Source organism: Oryx dammah, unplaced genomic scaffold (assembly GCF_014754425.2).
Source record: "Oryx dammah isolate SB20612 unplaced genomic scaffold, SCBI_Odam_1.1 HiC_scaffold_5, whole genome shotgun sequence".
Taxonomy (NCBI): domain Eukaryota; kingdom Metazoa; phylum Chordata; class Mammalia; order Artiodactyla; family Bovidae; genus Oryx; species Oryx dammah.
The window spans coordinates 48,511,157-48,529,192 of NW_024070189.1; the positions used below are offsets into that span (position 1 = coordinate 48,511,157).

At 50.3% G+C, this 18,036-nt stretch overlaps 1 protein-coding gene across 1 annotated transcript in view; it reads right to left on the minus strand.

The window, feature by feature from the left end:
- Positions 1–7,166: 7,166 nt before the first annotated feature.
- Positions 7,167–18,036, minus strand: part of CDX1 (caudal type homeobox 1) — a 16,144-nt gene continuing 5,274 nt past the window's right edge. The window contains exons 2-3 of the mRNA XM_040239613.1: positions 8,975–9,120; positions 7,167–8,161 (exon numbers count right to left, since the gene is read on the minus strand). Coding sequence (XP_040095547.1) covers positions 7,955–8,161; positions 8,975–9,120 — 353 coding nt within the window. The 3' untranslated portion in view covers positions 7,167–7,954. The remainder of the gene's footprint in view (positions 8,162–8,974; positions 9,121–18,036) is intronic.

Here is an 18,036-nt window from a genome sequence, read left to right on the forward strand (position 1 = left end):
CGGGTTGGGCGCTGCAAACGCCCTGCCTCTCCCTGCGCAGCGCCCGAGGCTGGGGAGGGGCGCACCGCTGAGCCGGTGTAGACTCCCAGACTGATGGGCTGACTGATGGACAGAGGAGGAGGGGGAGGCGGGGGGAAGGGATGCGCACCCCCGCAAGCAGAGCTGCGGATTGGAGGGGCCCCGAGCGCCTGAGGAGGGGAGTCTAGGAAGGACGCCCTCGGTGTTGAGGCCTCAGCTGTCGCCCCCTGCGTGACCTTGGGCAAGTACTCTGCCCTCTCTGGGCCTCCCTCTCCCTAGCTGGGCAATGAGGGAGACAGGCCATGCACATAAACACTAACAGCCCGGTCTTAGGTTCCAGCATCCCTGTGCCTCCTCTTTTCTGTGTGACCCTGTCCATGTTACTTAAACTCTCTGTGCTGTCGCTTCTTTGTCTGGAAAGTGGTAACAACAAACTTACCTTCCTGACAAGGATGTGAGGAATCCAAGAAGTTTGTGCATAGAAAACATTCAGCGTAGGGCCTGGCACATTGTAGGGGCTTGGTAAACATTTATGGACTTGTCCATATGGGTTGTTCACTCTTGCCAACAAATGAACAGCCAATAGCCAGGTATTTATTCAATCACCTAACCTACCAATATTTATTAAGCACCTAAAGTGTGTCAGATCCTGGGTTAGGTGCTAATATTTTCTCAACACAGTGACCTGGAGAAGAGGTTATTATCCTTATTTAACAGAAGAGGAAACTAAAGCACAAAGATGTTGAGTTACTCAAGTTCACAGAGCTAGTGAGGGACCTTCATGACAGAGTCAGGCCTCATGGGCCTTCTAGACTAGTAGTGGTCCTGAACATGCCTCTTTCCTTGGGATGAAAGTTCCTAATAAGAACTTTGGGGTGAGGGGAAAGAATAGGGCAAGTGCCACTGTATGGTGATGATAGTTAGCAACTTAGATCATGAGCATGTGGGTTCCTGTTCCCCAGAAGTATGACCTTGAAAATGTTCTGGCTTCCTATCTGTAAAGTGGGCCATCAGCCAGTTTGGGCTTGGCTGACTTCTCAGAGTGTTGTGAGGGTCCAGTGAGCCCACAGGTAGGATGGGAAATTATTAGCTAGGGCTTCCCAGGTGGTGCAGTGATAAAGAATCTGCCTGCTAATGCAGGAGATGCAAGAGACTTGGGTTCTATCCCTGGGTTGGGAAGATCCCCTGGAGTAAGAAATGGCAGCCAACTGCAGTATTATTGTCCGGAAAATTCCATGGACAGAGAAGCCTGGTGGGCTATAGTCCATGAGGTCGAAAAGAGTCGGAAATGACTGAGCAAGCATGATTATATGCATTGGTTTGTGGAACTGAACCCATATTTGGTAGCAAGCCCAGCATATACATTACAAATCATGCTCCTTTCACTCTCAAAGGTATCCCAGCTCAGGCATTGCCCTGCTGGCAGCCAACACCGGGAGGTCTTTGGGGAGAATGAGATTAAGTGTCTGCTACCTCTCCTCTCCCTGGAGTGGGAGACAGAAACAGTTTAAAGCACAGCACAGGATTGGATAAAGGGCCCGGCCAGCTCCCAGGTGTACCTCTCCTCCCCAGGTCCCACCTGTCCGTCAGTTGCTGAATCGTGCCTGACTCTTTGCGACCCCAAGGATTGCAGCACACCAGTCTTCCCTGTTCTTCACTGTCTCCTGGAGTTTTCATGTCCATCGAGTCAGTGATGCCGTCCTCCTATCTCATCCTCCATCGCCCCCTTCTCCTCCTGCCCTCAATCTTTCCCAGCATGAGGGTCTTTTCTAGTGAGTCGGCTCGTGGACCAAGTATTGGAGTTTCATCTTCTGCATCAGTCCTTCTAAAGAATATTCAGGGTTGATTTCCTTTAGGATTGACTGGTTTGATCTCCTTGTTATTCAAGGGACTCTCAAGAGTCTTCTCCAGCATCACAATTCGAAAGTATCAGTTCTCTGGTGCTCAGCATTCTTTATGGTCCAGCGCTCACACCCATACACAACTACTTGAAAAACCATAGCTTTGACCGTACAGACCCTCGTCAGCAAAGTGTCCCTGCTTTTTAATATGCTCTCTAGGTTTGTCATAACTTTTCTTCCAAGGAGCAAGCATCTTTTAGTTTCATGGCTGCAATTACCGTCTGCAGTGATTTTGGAGTGGAGTGATTTTTAGGTCCCACCACCTATTCCTTTCTTTAAGCCTGGCAGGGCTTTCTTTAAGCCTCACAGGAGAGGCAGGGCCTCTCCAGACCCAAGAAGGAAGGAGCCCCTTAGCCATGAATGTGAAGGGGGATTCATTGAGCCCTACTGTGTGCATTGATGAGCTCATATCCAATATCTAAATTTTAGTTCTTTCCAACAGCCTGGAGAGTCATCTTTGTGCTTCCCTATTTTGCACCTGAGGAAACTGTCTTCAAGGAGTGAAGTTGTATGCTGAAAGTCACAAATCACTGAATCTTTGAGCTTCGAAGATAAAGCCAGCAGGGCCTTAGGCCATGCCTCAGTCAGTTCAGTTTAGTCACTCAGTCGTGTCTGACAATTTGTGACCCCATGGACTGCAACATGCCAGGCTTCCCTGTTCATCACTAACTCCTGGAGCCTGCTCAGACTCATGTCTATCGAGTCGGTGATGCCATCCAACCATCTTATCTTCTGTCATCCCCTTCTCCTCCTGCCTTCAGTGTTTTCCAGCATCAGGGTCGTTTGCAGTGAGGTCGTTTGCAGAAGGTCGGTTCTTCACATCAGGTGGCCAAAGTATTGAAGCTTGTTTCACCATCAATCCTTCCAATTAATATTCAGGACTGATTTCTTTTAAGATTGACTGGTTGATCTTGCAGTCCAAGGGACAGTCAAGAGTCTTCTTCAACACCATAGTTCAAAAGCATCAATTCTTCAAGGCTCAGCTCTCTTTACAGTCCATACATGACTACTGAAAAAACCATAGCTTTGACTAGATGGACCTTTGTCAGCAAAGTGACGTCTCTGCTTTTTAATATGCTGTCTAGGTTGGTCATAGCTTTTCTTCCAAGGAGCAAGCATCTTTTAATTTCATGGCTGCAGTCACCATCTGCAGTGATTTTGGAGCCCCCAAAAATAAAGTCTCTCAAAGTTTCCATAGTTTCTTCTTCTATTTGCCTTGAAGTGATGGGACCGGATGCCATGATCTTAGTTTTTTGAATGCTGAGTTTTAAGCCAACTTTTTCACTCTCCTCTTTACTTTCATCAGGAGGCTCTTTAGTTCTTCGCTTTCTGCCATAAGGGTGGTATCATCTGTGTCTGAGGTTATTGACATTTCTCCCAGCAATCTTGATTCCAGCTTGTGCTTCATCCAGCCCGGCATTTCGCATGATGTACTCTGCATTTAAGTTAAATAAGAAGGATGACATTATACACCCTTCATGTACTCCTTTCCCTATTTGGAACCAGTCTGTTGTTCCATGTCTGGTTCTAAGTGTTGCTTCTTGACCTGTATACAGATTTCTTAGGAGGCAGGTAAGGTGGTCTGGTATTCCTATCTCTTAAAGAATTTTCCTCATTTTGTTGTTGTCAAAGGCTTTGGCGTAGTCAATAAAGTAGATGTTTTTCAGGAACTCTCTTGCTTTTTTGATGATCCAACAGATGTTGGCAATTTGATCTTTGCTTCCAGGCCATGCCTGGGGAGAGGCAAAAGCCAGTGGTTCCTGGATCCAAGGGCCTGTGGCTGCCATCACACCTCTTACAGGATGGGTGGCAGGTTGACTGAACCACTCCCTCTCATTGGCTTGTAGGTTTCATTAAGCTCTAAGCAAGGCACAGAGAAGCATGGGAACAGGGAGTAGAGACAAGGCATTGGCTTAGGAGCCCTAAAAGACTCGCCTCCTTGTTGCCACTTCCCAGTAGCACCTGCTCCCCGCAGATCCAGTCCTGGAGGGAGCCAGTGCTAGAGGAGGGGAAGGGAACAGGGCTGGGACTTTAGTCATTCTCAGACACATCACGAGGTGGCCACCAAGCAGCAGCAGCAGTCACTGGGGCTCACCTTTCACATGGGGAAAGGGAGGCCCAGAGAAGTCCATGTATGGACTGGAAAATCATTCAGTGAAGTAGAGGCAGGTGAGGCCTGGAATCAAGGAGTCTGACCCCACCCAGACTCTGCCCTCCATGTCACAACTTCCTCCATCCTCACCCTCATCACCACAGCCCTTGTTGGAAAAGTCTGTACTTCATACAACAAACCCCCCTTCCCCAACATTTTTCACAAGACATTGTCCACATGAGTCAGTCACCTTCTGAAATGCTGGTTTTATGATCATGCAACTGGCCATGAGTTCTTCCACTGAGCACATTTGACAGTTGTTCTCAACACAACCCCGCTCCCCCTCCAAGGGGAAACTTGGGTACCACTTGGCAAAATAACTAGTTAGGAATCCAAACCTAATATATAATCTATTTCCCTCTTCCCCTTCCCTCTCCCTCTCCTTTATTTTTCTTAGTCTCACATCAAACCAGAAAAATGGGGATATGTACTGGACTTAAAGAAAATGTGAGATGAAAATGTACTTCCTTTTATTATATAGGAAGATATTTTTAAATGCATATAAATAAACATTTTTAGTTTGCTTAAGTGTTCAGACTTTATCTCTGAAGAGCATGTGTTTTGTTACACCAGCCAGTGGTGACTGTGAAAGATGAGGATCCAGACTGCTAGTCCATCTGGTGAGATTCAGAGAAAGTAGTTCTGGAGCGGCCATACCCTCTGAAGCCGCCCCATCCTACACCTGCTCTGCTCCCAGCTTCTGTGTCCCACTGGTTGGGCATCTCTTCCATGTAGTCAGGCTGGCTTCCTGGCTAGAGACCTCCTCTGTGTGAATACTCCACTCCCAGCCCCAAGTCCCTCCCTAGTCTTGATCTGTGGCCCTCTCTGCTCAGCCCACACCAGGCTCTTGGCAGTCAGTGACGCAGTCTCGTCCACAAGACTCAGGCTCTCAACACGGTGTTAGGGGTCTACAGAAATGTAGCGCTAACATACATGTTTCGGATGTGCTACAGGCCATGACTAGGTCCTGAGCCTTGCACAGCCAGGCCAGGCCAGATTTCACTTTTGCCTCCACACTTTCCCCATCTCTAATACCAACTCAGGGCCTGCCACCCAGCCAGCGGGGAAGCATAAAGTCACTATATGCAAAGCAGAAGCAGCACCAGGTCATTCCTGATAGGAAAACTCGAACACCTCTTAGCACTGGGGTGACTGCAGGGTCTGACAGTACTTGAGGGGTACTTTTCCTGAGCTATTACAACACCCAGATCTGGTTGAACTCTCTGTGTGGCAGGGAATGTATTATCTCACATGGCAGCTCAAGACATGGCTTGGAAGTTGTCTTAGATCAAAGTTTCCTTTTCCATGAAGCGCAAACAGCAGTTGACAGGTGATAGCCAGCCCAATCTGCAGGTCCCACCCAACCCCTTGACTTTCCAGTAGACAGCAGCTGCAACTCTTCCAGCCTGCCAGGCCTAGCGACTGACCTCCAGCCCCACGGAGGTCTTCCTGTGGCTGGGGACAGGCTTGTCCTGCCCCAGATCCTCCCATCCACAATCTGTCCTCTGCCCTGGGGGCAGGGGTAGTTAGAGCATCAGTCAGGCCTGCCAGTGCCTCACCCTAGGATATAGCAGCCCTGGGAGCAGGTGGCTAAAACACAGGACTTATTGCATGCCAGGCCCTGTGCTAAACACAATTCTGAGACAGCTTAGAGTATTTTATTTCCATTTGACACATGGGGATGCTGAGGTTCAGAGATGCTGAGTAACTTGTCTGAAGTTTCACAGCTTGGAAGTAGCCAAGCTGGAGTCCAGGCCTTGTGACAACAAACTTGCCAACTAAACAATGAGTCACAGCTGAAGCATGGCCCTCCAGCCCCTCACTCCAGAGCACACAGTGTTCTGTGGGGTGCTGGTAGGTGCTGGTAGGGGTCTCCTCGACAGTGAAGCATGAGGAAGGCTGGATTAAAGAAAATTCAGGGGGTTTCTTTGCTGTGGGACTTGTCAAGTCTTTGATGTGTTAATACACCTCTGTGACTATCCCAGAAGGGTTGAGTCTGCAGGACTTGCCAAATTTACTTGACCAGAGCCATTTTTTTCCTTGATAAACAAACTCCTTTGTCTTACAGATGGGAAAATGAGGCTGAGTCGGGAAGCAAGTCCCTGAGGGTCACACAGCAAACATTTCTGAAGATCAGAAAACTATATTCAATCCCTGCTAGCCACCCTGCCACCAATCTTCTTCCTCTGCTCCTGGAAGCCTCGTCCTTTCCCCTGGTTCCACCAGGTCCCCATGCCTTAGACGCCCACCACCCTCAGTTAAGCCGTGATGCCTCCCAGGCCACCAGGAGGAGGAGAGAGCAGAGCCTCTGCTCCTCAGGGACTCATGTGGGGACTAGCTCCACCTCGCGCGTTGCCATGTGCCCCAGGAGCAAAGGGCAGGCAGGCAGACTGCACACAGATTTTATGGCTGGGCCACCTCCCGGAACAGTAAACAGAGGGGCAGGCAGCTGGCACTGGATCCCTCTAGGGAGTGAAGGCCCCAGGCAACAGACTCCTCTCCACCTCTGATAGGGAGCTGAAAATAGCAGCTTTTCTCCAGAGTTTCTAAAAAGTAGACTTCAAGCTCATGTTGCTCATAATCTTTTTCTTTTTTTTTTTTAACCATTCCTCCGTCTTGGCTTAACAACACCCACGAGTCCTATAGGCCACACTTCAAACATCACCTTCTCCAGGAAGCCTTCCCAGATCCTCCAAGATAAGCTGGGAGCTCTCTCTGGACTCCCTGGATGCTCTGCTCCCCTGATACCTAAAGCATAGCTCAGACTGGGAATTCTGGGGGCAGGTCCAGTCATGCCTGGCAAGTAGGAATACCCAACGAATGTCATCTGTTAAAAGAAATCCCTGAGTATTTGAAAAATTTGAAAGACTGAAAGATTGAATCTGATGATTCTGCTTACAAAATGGACTTAAAATTTGACATAGTCTCATAGACTTACTCTAATGATGTCATGTTTTGATCTTTCAAATGTGTTTTAAAGGTGACCTTGTTGTATGCCTGCTTAGACTAGGAGGGACTATGCACTGAGAAGGATGAGGATGATTTACACTTTTTAAATATTTTCCTTTCATGCTATTTATAATGATTTTTATACATTTTTAAAAAGAGAAAAAAAAGTTTATTCTTGAAGCTGCATCCAAGAGATTCCATTCTCTGTGCAACACACTTGCTCAGTTGTGAGGTCTGTTTGGTTCAGAGAAAGTCCTCTGGGGGCTCTCTGAGGCCTGGTCCCCAAGGGACAGCCTGGTAGGGTGGTAGAAACTTGGTAGGGTAGACTCTGCCCCTATGTCACCTGCAGGGGCCTCCCCACAATCTGGAAACCCCACTGAGAATGGGTATGAGGGGATATGCTGTGTAGCTCAGAGAGGATCGTCATCTCTTGCCCAGGCTCAATCCTGCGGGCTTTGTGCTTTGCATCCCGCAAGGAGAGGGTTTGAGGCATGTGATGAGGGGGGCAAGTAGACCTGAGCCTGCAGGAAAAGGCAGGTGGCAGCTGACACCCTTCCCTTGGACCCCTCAGGTCATGGTCTGCAAACCATCTTCTCTGGATTCCATCTCCTTTCTCCAGGAGTCTGGTCCCTACAACGGCCTCCCACCTTTGAGCCTATGGAGGAGGAGCTAGCCCCTCCTCACCTTGCCCCCTGGGGATTAAGATTTCCCACCCCAGGTACCCTTATCCCCCTGAGGCCTAGAACACCAAAGTGGGAAAAGGTTCACTGCACAGATGGGCCCAGGGGATGCAGGGAGTAGGTGGGTGATTTGTCCAAGGTTACTCAGAAGGTCAGTGGTATGGCTTGGGACTCAGACTCCTGGGCCCCAACAGGAGCCACATTCCCAGCACCTGAGTCCTCAAGGCCCCCAGCCCACAAGGCTGGTCAGGGGGCTATGGCAGATATTCCTCCTTGACAGGCACTGGGGAGGAGGCACCCAGGAGGCTGGCAGAGCTGGGGCACAGGCCCCCCAGGGGTGGCCCTGCTGGGGTGGGGGTGATGTCATGGGCTGGCGGGGGTGGCTGTGGAGGCTGCTGCTGCTGCTTCTTCTTGTTCACTTTGCGCTCCTTGGCCCGCCGGTTTTGGAACCAGATCTTCACCTGTGGGATCAGAGAATAGAGATGGGGCAGGTGGTATGGAGACCGAACGACAGAGCCAGAGGAAGAGAGAGGGCAGTGGAGCTCTTGTTTCTGATGTGGCATTTGGGGCGTCCCTCTGGCTCCAGCTACCCCAACTGTTCATGTACCCGGAACATGTTCTCCCCTCCTGAACCTGTTCCCCTGCCATTTTTTTTTTTTTGAAGTACCTGTAATACTTTTTTATTCTGCCCAGCAATATATAGGAGTTGCAGCTGCTCCTCCATCCTTTTACTTTATTTTTTAAGTTTTAAGTTTTATTTATTTTTAATTGGAAGATAATTGGTTTACAATGTTGTGTTGGTTTCTGCTGTGTAACATGAGTCAGTCATAAGTATACATATATCCCCTCCCTTTTGAGCCTCCCTCCCACCCCCAAACACACCCCTCCACCCCTGCTCCTTTACTCTTAAGAAAACTTTTTCTGTAACCCTCTTCCTCTCCATCTTCCAAAGCTATGCTCTAACACCCCTCCTCCAGGAAGCCTTCCCTGTTCTCCCTGTGACTGCTCCCTCCTATGGATTTAAACAGCACTGATCAAAGCCCGCTGTAGCCTAGAATTAATCAGACCCGCTATCCCCCTATTGGTGCCCAGGGATATTGGGTTTTATTGGCCGGGGGATTTATGGCAGCAGCTCAGTTTCTGTTGTGTTTGTATGATCATGGCCAGGAGACAACCTCTCTGTCCTCCCTTGACTGAGCTCCATAATCTGCCTGGTAGCCTGGAGGCCAGACTTGCAGTACTGCTCCTGTGGCTGAAGCAGGGACCCCACACACCTGCCGTTCAGTGAGCCCCAGGTTGGCGGCCAGCTCGGATTTCCGCCGGATGGTGATGTAACGGCTGTAGTGGAACTCCTTCTCCAGCTCCAGGCGCTGGTGGTCGGTATAGACCACGCGGTATTTGTCCTTGGTCCGGGTCTTACCTGAGAAGCAGAAGTGCCAGGAGGAGAGGTGAGTAGGGAGAGGAGCCTGCAAAAGCCCAAGGCAGGGCTCCCAGGGGGAAGAACAATCCAGGACCCCTGAAGAAGAATGCTGAGAGAGTAACAATCAGGCTTGGAGACTCCCAACTTGGGAGTCAAGCACTGTTCTCATGCCCATCTGGGGTCCCTAACACTGAGAGAGAGGCTTCCTTGATGGTTCAGCAGGCAAAGTATTCACCTGTAATGCAGGAGATGCAGGGAATGTGGGTTCAATCCCTGGGTCGGAAAGATCCCCTAGAGGAGAGCATGGTAACCCACTCCAGTAGTCTTGCCTGGAGAATCCCACGGACAGAGGAGCCTGACAGGCCACAGTCCATGGGATCGCCGAGTTGGACACGACTGGGCGACTGAGCACAAGGCTCAGAGACAGGATGCAACTTGCCCAGGGTTACCCAGCAAGCTGCAGGTGGAGTTGGGGTTTCAGCCAGGTCTGCTGACCCAGAGCCCTCCTCTGACTGCCAGGCCCACCAGCTCTTATGCACCAGCTCCCAGGTATGGCTGCACAACAGACACATGGGGAACTTGTGAAAAACACAGCTTCCAGAGCGTCACTGAGCATGTAAACTCGAAAGCCTCGGGGTGGAGTCTGCATTTTTCACAAGCTCCCCAGCTGGTTCTAATTCGGGGATCCTTGGAGGAGCACCTGGCAGCAGGGGTAGGTTGAGATAGAGACATCGGCTGCTCTTCTCTCCCGTGGTGGAGAGAGCAGGAAGGGCCGCCGCAGCCAGAGGCTGGAAGCAGGAAGCTTTCAGAACTGCACTGGGGTATATGCTCCTCACTTCCTGTTGAATGCCTGTTAGTTGCTGGCCAAACAATCAGACAGAAAGTATTGGGGCTGCTGGTTGTTCCCCAGGACCTGTCAGGTTCCTCAAAAGACCCTGGTTCTAGACACGAAGCCCTGAGCTGGGGCTGCACACCGGAGGCTGGTCTGCTTGGAGCCATTCACACTCCAGCCTGAGCCCAGGCACACAGCAGGAGTGCTCAGGCCAGCCCACAGATATTTACCGAGTTCCTGCTGTGGGCCAAGTCCCCGGGTACAGCAGGGAGCCGAATTAACAGTCCCTGCCCTCCTGAAGCTTAGGTTCTAATGAAGGGAGATGAGTAAAAATAAAAAATATGAAAATTATTTGATATGTTAATTGATGAAAAGTTTTTCAGAGAAAAAAAGAAGGACTGGGAATTTAGGGAGGAGAGAGGCTACGATTTTGAACAGAGTGGTCCATGAAGGCCTTACCTTGAAGGGGAGCTTGAGCAAAGATCTAAAGGAAGTGAGAAAGAGCAATGCAGCTGTCTGGGAAAGAGGTGCCCAAGCAGAGGGAACAGTAGGTGCAAAGGCCCTGAGGTGGGGACGTGCCTGCTGTCTGAAGAGGGAGGAAAAGTGAGAGGCTGGTGTGCCCAGGATGCAGTGAGCAGAGGGGGTGGGCGGTCATGCAAGGCCCACAGGCCATGGAAAGTGCTCTGGGTTTTGCTCTGTCTGGGACAGGAGCCATCACAGGGTTTTGAACAGGGGAGACATGAGGTTTGATGTAAGTTTTAAGATGCTGCTGGATAGAGAACAGACTGGTGAGAAAGGGGAAGTGTGGGGAGACCTGCCATAAGAAGGTGGTGAAAGGAGAAAGAGGTGGTACCTTGGCTTCCATAAGAGACTCAGCCTTGGACCAGGAATTGGATGGGTTAATGTCAGGGATCTCTTTCAGGCTGGGATCAGAGGTCTGTCTGGAGAGACTATTAAAGAGTCATGCTTGGCCTGGGCTGCTGTGAGGGCCTGACTCAATACCAGTGTCCTTTTGTAAGAAACAACACGTGGCTATGACCAGGAGGCACATGCAAGCATTTTCAGACTCGCCCCTGCATCCCACTAGGGCATGGCCAGTCTGCATAACCATCGACCCCCTCCCACTTCACCCAGATGCCCCCACAACAACCTGACCTTCATCTCCATGGTCCCAGCTCTGGGCCTGCCTGTCCCTCAGCACCCCTGTGCTAACTACCCCCCCACACACTGTTCCAGCCTCCGCCTTCCCCACCCAGCCCACACAGCTTGGCAGGACAGTGCTGGGCTCCCCAAGAGCCAAATGGTTTGTGGAGAACAGGAGACGGCAGATGTTCCTGGGCTCTTTCCCTTGAGTTTCCTGCCAGAGCAGCAGAACCACACTGGACTCTTCCACAACCACTGACCTCAGCCCATTGCCCGACACAGCACGAGACAGCCCCGGCCCTCAGCCAGGCCTAACCCAGGAAAGGGACCAGGGAGTGGCTGCCGAGGCCTTGGCTCCAGATGGGGCCCCTTCTTGACCTAGAAAATTCAATGCCAGCTCAAAAACAATTCTGCCTAATGCCACCACCTCTGGAACCCAGCAGATCTCTGAACCCACAGCCCCGCTGGGTTCACTGGGCCACAGCCAGAAAGGGTCATAGAAGTTCAGTCTCCTCCCACATTATAGATGAAGATATTGACGTTCAGAATGGTTATACAGCAGCCAGAGGTCCAAATAAGAGAGGCCTTGTGAGTTCTTTTAGTCCAAACTCCCTGTACATTCAGGGTTACTGAAGCCCCAGGCAGTTACCAGGCCTGCAGCTCCTCATCCCACCAGATTTGGGGTCCACAGAGCCTACTATATGGCCCTCTAAGCATTGGCAATAGAAGCTCAAATGGCAGGCCCATCATCTACTTGTATTTCTGGAAGAGAGGGTCTAGACCATGGTGAGGGCAGATCCCCAAAAGTCCTGGCTGGGCCTGGATGGCCCTCAGGTTGAAAATGCCAAAAAGATTCACTTTTGGCAGTAGCGAGTGGAAGCTTCCTGCCCACCCAGACCTCAGCCTGAGAGATTATAAAGACACCCTTTTCCTCAGGCATCCAACCCTCACTCCTATCCACCCTGATGAGCAAGTGGGCATCCATTACACCCATTTCATAGATGGGGGAAATAAAAACTCAGAAAAGGGCACTTGCTGAGGGTCATCCTGCCTGGTAGTGGTACCAATCTGGGCTCAGGTTTCCTGACCTCCAGCCTGAGTTCTTTCCCCCAGCTCTGAGGGCAGCAGGAACTAGACAAGAGATGGGGTTCTGGCTGCATAGCTACTCCTCTCTGCATAGTTGCACCTCTAGCAAGGCTGCCAGTGAAGACCCAGGACCTGTTACAGCCTCCTGGACCCAAGAGAGGGGCTGGTGGGCTCAGGAACCCACAGACCAACTTCTATCTGGGGAATTTGCTCAAAGCACACAATTTATTGCTGAGAAAATGGCTCTGCCAAAGAACCAGATGTTTGAAATCATACTGTGTGGTCCAGGAACCAGAAAGTCCCGTCTGCTGGCCAGAGGGTGATAACGGAACGTCCTCCTTGGAGCCCAACTTGGTGATCTCAGCCTCATTTAACATGCACATGCCCTTTGACTCCTGAATCCCTCTTCCAGGGAGTGATCCCACAGAAAACTGCCCAGAGAGGTAGCTGTTTCAGATAGTACAAAAGTTAAGAACAATGTACATGTCTCTGAGTTAGGACTAGTTAATAAGAGATGGTACATCCATGGAGAGGACCATTAGGCAGTCATCAAGAAGAAATTATAAAGCTCAATATGTGCCAACATGGAGCAATTTCTAAAAACATTATGTTTTTTAAAAGGCAAAATGGTGTGAATAGTATGTTACTATTTTCGTATAAAAATGGAATACACACACACACATACTCAAACATGTTTGTACACCCATAGAGTTCTTTCTGAAAGAATATACAGGAAGCCAGTATCGGGGCTGCCTGGAGAAGGGACTGAAGCCTGGGAAGCCACAGGGAGGAGGGAGTCTTTGGGGTATTTGCATTTTTACCCCCTGAAGATGTGAATTTGTATTTTTAATGACAATCAGGCACCTTGGGCTCCAGTCCCAACTCTGGGCCAGAACTCTCCACTGCTGTGAGCAACCCTCCTTTCCCCTCCTGTTATCACCTGTGCCACCCTGGAGGCCCAGAAGGGAGGGAGCAGGGAGGTGCGTGACAGCGGTGGGGCAGGGAGAGGGCCCAGGATGAATGATTTACAGGCCTTTGGGACACTGGGCCTAAGAGGGAAGTCCGGACTCCTATAACAGGTGTCTGATGGGGGCCAGGCCACTCCCAGTCACCTAATGAATAACCCTCTGGGCCAGATGCCAGGGCACGTAGGTGGGAGAGAGGGTGGGAGTCCCCCCACCAGCTCTTAGGGGTGAAGCATGGGAGGAGCAGAGCCTTGGATAACTCTCCAAATGAGAGTCTTTTTCTCTGCTCTGGTTGTAGGATGCTAGGAACGGTCCATCCATATGCATCAGGCTGCCATAGAGGTTAGTAAGCTCCCCACCCCTAAAGTATGCACAGCAGAGGCCCTGGGAAGCTCCAGGCTAAATGTCCTGACTCCTGACCAGCAGCCTCAAATGCCTGAGGAACCTTTTAAAAGCACAGATTCTGGCCCAGAAGTTCAGACTCAGGGGGACTAAAATCGGGCTCGGGGATTTGATACTTGAATAGCTCTCCAGGTGACCATGACATATGGTTGTTTGGGCAGGCAGACCTCTAGCGCTTGCTGTTCAGCTTCTCACTGGCTGGGTTCTGAGCCTCGTGTTCTGTGTCTACAAAATGGCAATAATTATTCTAATAACAGACTTCCCTGGTGGCTCAGATGGTAAAGCGTCTGTCTACAATGAGGGAGACCCGGGTTCAACCCTGGGTTGGGAAGATCCCCTGGAGAAGGAAATGGCAATCTACTCCAGTACTATTGCCTGGAAAATCCCATGGACAGAGGAGCCTGGTAGGCTACAGTCCACGGGGTCACAAAGAGTCGGACACGACTGAGTGACTTCACTATTCTAATAACAGCCAATATGTCCATGTGTCAAGAACTTTGTATACATCTCTCAATAACCTATGAAGCTGTGCAGGTGTTAGCCCCAGTTTACAGATGAGAACACTGAGGCCCAGCAAGGTCTGCACATCTGCAGGTGGGACCTGGCCCAGGTCTGTCTGGTTTTAGAAACAGCACTAGAACCTATCACCCAGTGTAAGGTCTCCCATAATTAACTGCCACCCTGAGTATATAGGGGATCACTTGAGATGGATGGATTAATGATGCCTAGCATATACCGAACACATAGTAGGCATGCAGGGAAAGGTAGATCCTAATGATTTCCATGGTGGGATAACCATATGGCAGGGATGCTGGGAAATGGATCTAAGCAATGGATTGTATGTTGGATGAGACCATTTATTTATAAGGTCCCTTCCAACTTGGAAACATGAAGTTCCCAATGTTTGTTGATGCTCTGATTATATTTGTTATTATTGCTGAAAGAATTTTAAGACTGATTTCCCTGTCTGAGAGTCCAGAAACAAAGTCTGCCTAGCTGGAGGGTGCAGGCAGGAGCCTGGCAGTCTGCAGTGGGGCCTTCTCATCCAGCCTGGGCCAGGCAAGGATAGAGTTCAGCCTCTGCCCCCAGGGCGGGGTTGGTGGCTCCCAGAAAATCAAGTGGCCTCTGGGTCAGCACTTCCTTTGACCTCTTCCTGCTGAGACTGTGGCCCTGAGGGATGACACTGCCAGCTCTGGCCCTCAGAGCTTGGAACACAAATCCATGACCCCTCTCTGTGTGGTCCAACCCCACTGGCCATACATCAAAATCCCCCACACCCAACAGACATACACAGACACAGAAAAATGCACACAGGCAGGCATGGATGCTTGTTAAAAATACATATTCACAAGCTCACAGGCCTGTTGCATCCTGGTCTCTCTGCCATCTTTAACAAGCTTATCAGAGGGGATTCTGAATCACCAGCTGAAGTAAGTATGTACCGGTACTGTGCCACCTATGTGGCCATAAATAAGTCCCTTCTCCCCTCTGGGCCTGTTTCTCCAATGCAGCAGAAGAAGGTTGGGTGTCAGCTCCCAGGGCTCTGTAGATTCTGAACTTCTCTGAGGCTCTGAGCCCATGGGCCCAGGTCTGCATCCTTAGCTAATGGATTTAACAAGTGGCTGAACTTCTTTGGGCTTCCCTTCCCCCTGGGGAGCAGAACGGATTTGAAAGCAGTTTGCAAAGGGCAAAGAGCTATGGAGACAACAAGCTGAACCGAGCTATTTGTAGAAGCGGATGTTGGAGGGATCCCTTGGGAGAAGGAGGAATGCCGCCTGATGGGGGCCCTCAGGGCAAAGAACATTGCCTGGGGGAGGGGAGGTCTGGCTGGGCCACCAGCTGGACATGTGAGGTTCTGCTTGGAACCATTTCCCCATGTGTATGACCAGTGGGTGGACTTCTGTCAACCAGTTCCATGACGGATGGATATCCTCCCTGGGCCATGAGGTTGTCTATTGGGCCCATGATTAGTCCTTGTTTTGGCTGGTTTGCCAGTCCTAGCTGCTCTAGCACGACTCCTCATTCACTCCTGCTCATTCCTGGAGCAGGAGTGAGGCTAGCAAGGGTGTGGGGGAGAGATGAGAGGATGGCCAGACCGGCCACACTCAGGGGCCCTGCAGGCTTAGGCAAGCTTCTCCACCCCACTGTCACCCTCCTTCCTGGGCACTAAGCTCAGTCAGCACCTCCCCCTCCTCCTCCCAGGCTGCCTCTGCATCTTCCCCTCACCTATTTTCTTCAAGGAGGTCCCCAGTCTGACTCAACTATGGGAGGCAGTGAAGAGGACAGAAAGTTCATAGTCAAACAGAACTGATGGTTCTAACCTGGCCTGGCCATGGGCTAGCAGTGGGAACCCAGGCAAGTCACTGAACATTTCTGAATCCCATTACTCATCTGCGAAATGAGGACAGGCATGCCTCCTTCAGACATGAAGCTGTGGAGAGTAGATGTGATCATGTATTTAACAAGATATTAATAAAAGCTATCTGTGACAACAGAGAAAAAGAAAGAGGGAAAGGGAGGAGGGGGGATAAGAGGGAAAGGAAGAGGAGGAGCAGGGGGAAGAAGATGATGATGCAGAGACAAAAAGATGATGACTGCAGATTCAAAAGAGGCCAGAAAATCCTCAGTGGAGAATAAGGGGCACATCAGGAATGGATTACTGTGCTAGGAACTCTGGAGAGGAATTTTCCTGCGCTGTCCCATATGACAGCTACTAGCCACATGTGGCTACCTAAATTGAAATTAAATAGAATTAAAAATTCAGTGTTTTAGTCATGCTAGCCATATATATAGCAAGTGCTCAGTGGACACGTGTAGCTAATGGCTACCACACTGGACAGTATAGATACAGAGCCATCATTACAGGAAGTTCTACTGGACAACACAGCTAGACCAAACTCCCAGCAAAGTCCAGACGCCCACACCCTCACAGCATATACCTAACCCGACCGCTTGGACTATCTGCAAAGCAGCCTGCCTTTCCTTGCGTTCATCACCCAGTTATATTCTTCCTAGGATTTTCCACAAGGGGCACCAGAAATAGGGGGCACCTTTGGCCTAGAACAGCCCTTCTGAGAGTTACAAGCAGCAACTGCATCCCTCTGTCTTCTGGGCTGAACAACCTGCAGCCTCTCAACTGTCTCCTGGTGGAGTTTCCAGGCCTCTGCCTTACCCTGGCCACCCTTGTCTGGAGGTGAGGTCCCTGCCTAATCGTCCACAGGTATGGGTCCTGAAGAATCACATCTGGGGCAGAGGTGCAGGGAGGGAGGAGCTGTAGACCCCAGCCCTTTTCATGCTCACTGAGGGACCTTAGCAAATCCCTTCCCCTTGGTTCCTGGCTCCCTACATGCTCCATGATGGCAGAGACCATGCATCTTGCTCATTTGGTTCTACAACTGTGCCAGACACACACACAGTGAGTACTTGATGAATCCTTGTTAAACTTAACACAGAGTCACTGCTTCCTGGCCTTCTCCTCACAGTAAATGGCCCCTCTCCTCCAGCCACTCAGGCCAAAAGCCTAGGTGGCAATTTCCCCGCTCCCCACATCCCATCCATCCGCTGGTTGGCTTAACCTCCAAAGGACATTCTTCTGTCTAACTCCACTGTTCGCACAGCCTTAGTCACAGCCACTGCTCTAATAGAGAAATGTGTTGTTCTGGGGTCAAAAATACTTGCATTTGAAAAATAGTGAGTACTCAATAGATGGTAGTGCATATTATTATTACTATGGGACGTGCTTGGTACTCATTTGTTAAATGGTTCATTCCCACTTTCAAGGGTGGGGGGTAGATTAAAAACAAACCAGCATAAGAAATAGTTACAAACTGTGATTAGTGTGAAGGAAAGAAAGCATGGAGCTCAGAGCATAACCTCACACCTCTTACAGTTATTATGATTAAGATGTGGGGGTGGGGTGGCAGGGGTCAGAGAGCCTACTTTATTTAGCTTGAAGAAAGAGTTCTGGAGGAGATGACATCTAAGCCAAGATCTGATGGTTGAGAAGGAGGTCTCTATGTCACCAACAGGGAAGAATATCCCAGGAAGACAGAAGAGCATGTGCAAAGGCCCTAAAGCAGAGAGAGTAGCAACGGAGGGCCAGACCCCCAAGGGACCCCGTGTGCCTTGCCCTGGCAGGAATCCCCAGCACCTAGCAGAATAGAAGAAAGACTCAGAGACTAGCACCACCTGCTTGCCTCATGAATGAATGAGAGAGGCACGAGAGGAGGCTGAAAAGGCTAGCAGGGTTTTGAGCCCTAGGCTGAGGGGCTTGGATTTGACTTTGAGAGCAATGGGAAGACATCGGAGCCTGGAGGGTCAGTCTTGGCTTCCACTGACACCTGTTCCCTCCCTCTGTTGATGCTGAGGGGGTCTTTGTGGGGCACCTCTATAAGGCTGAGTGGCAAGTATGGCAGGGGGAGAACTTAGCCTCTTAACATGGTGATGGACCTGACTCCAGACATATATGTTCCAGGTCCCAAAAACTCT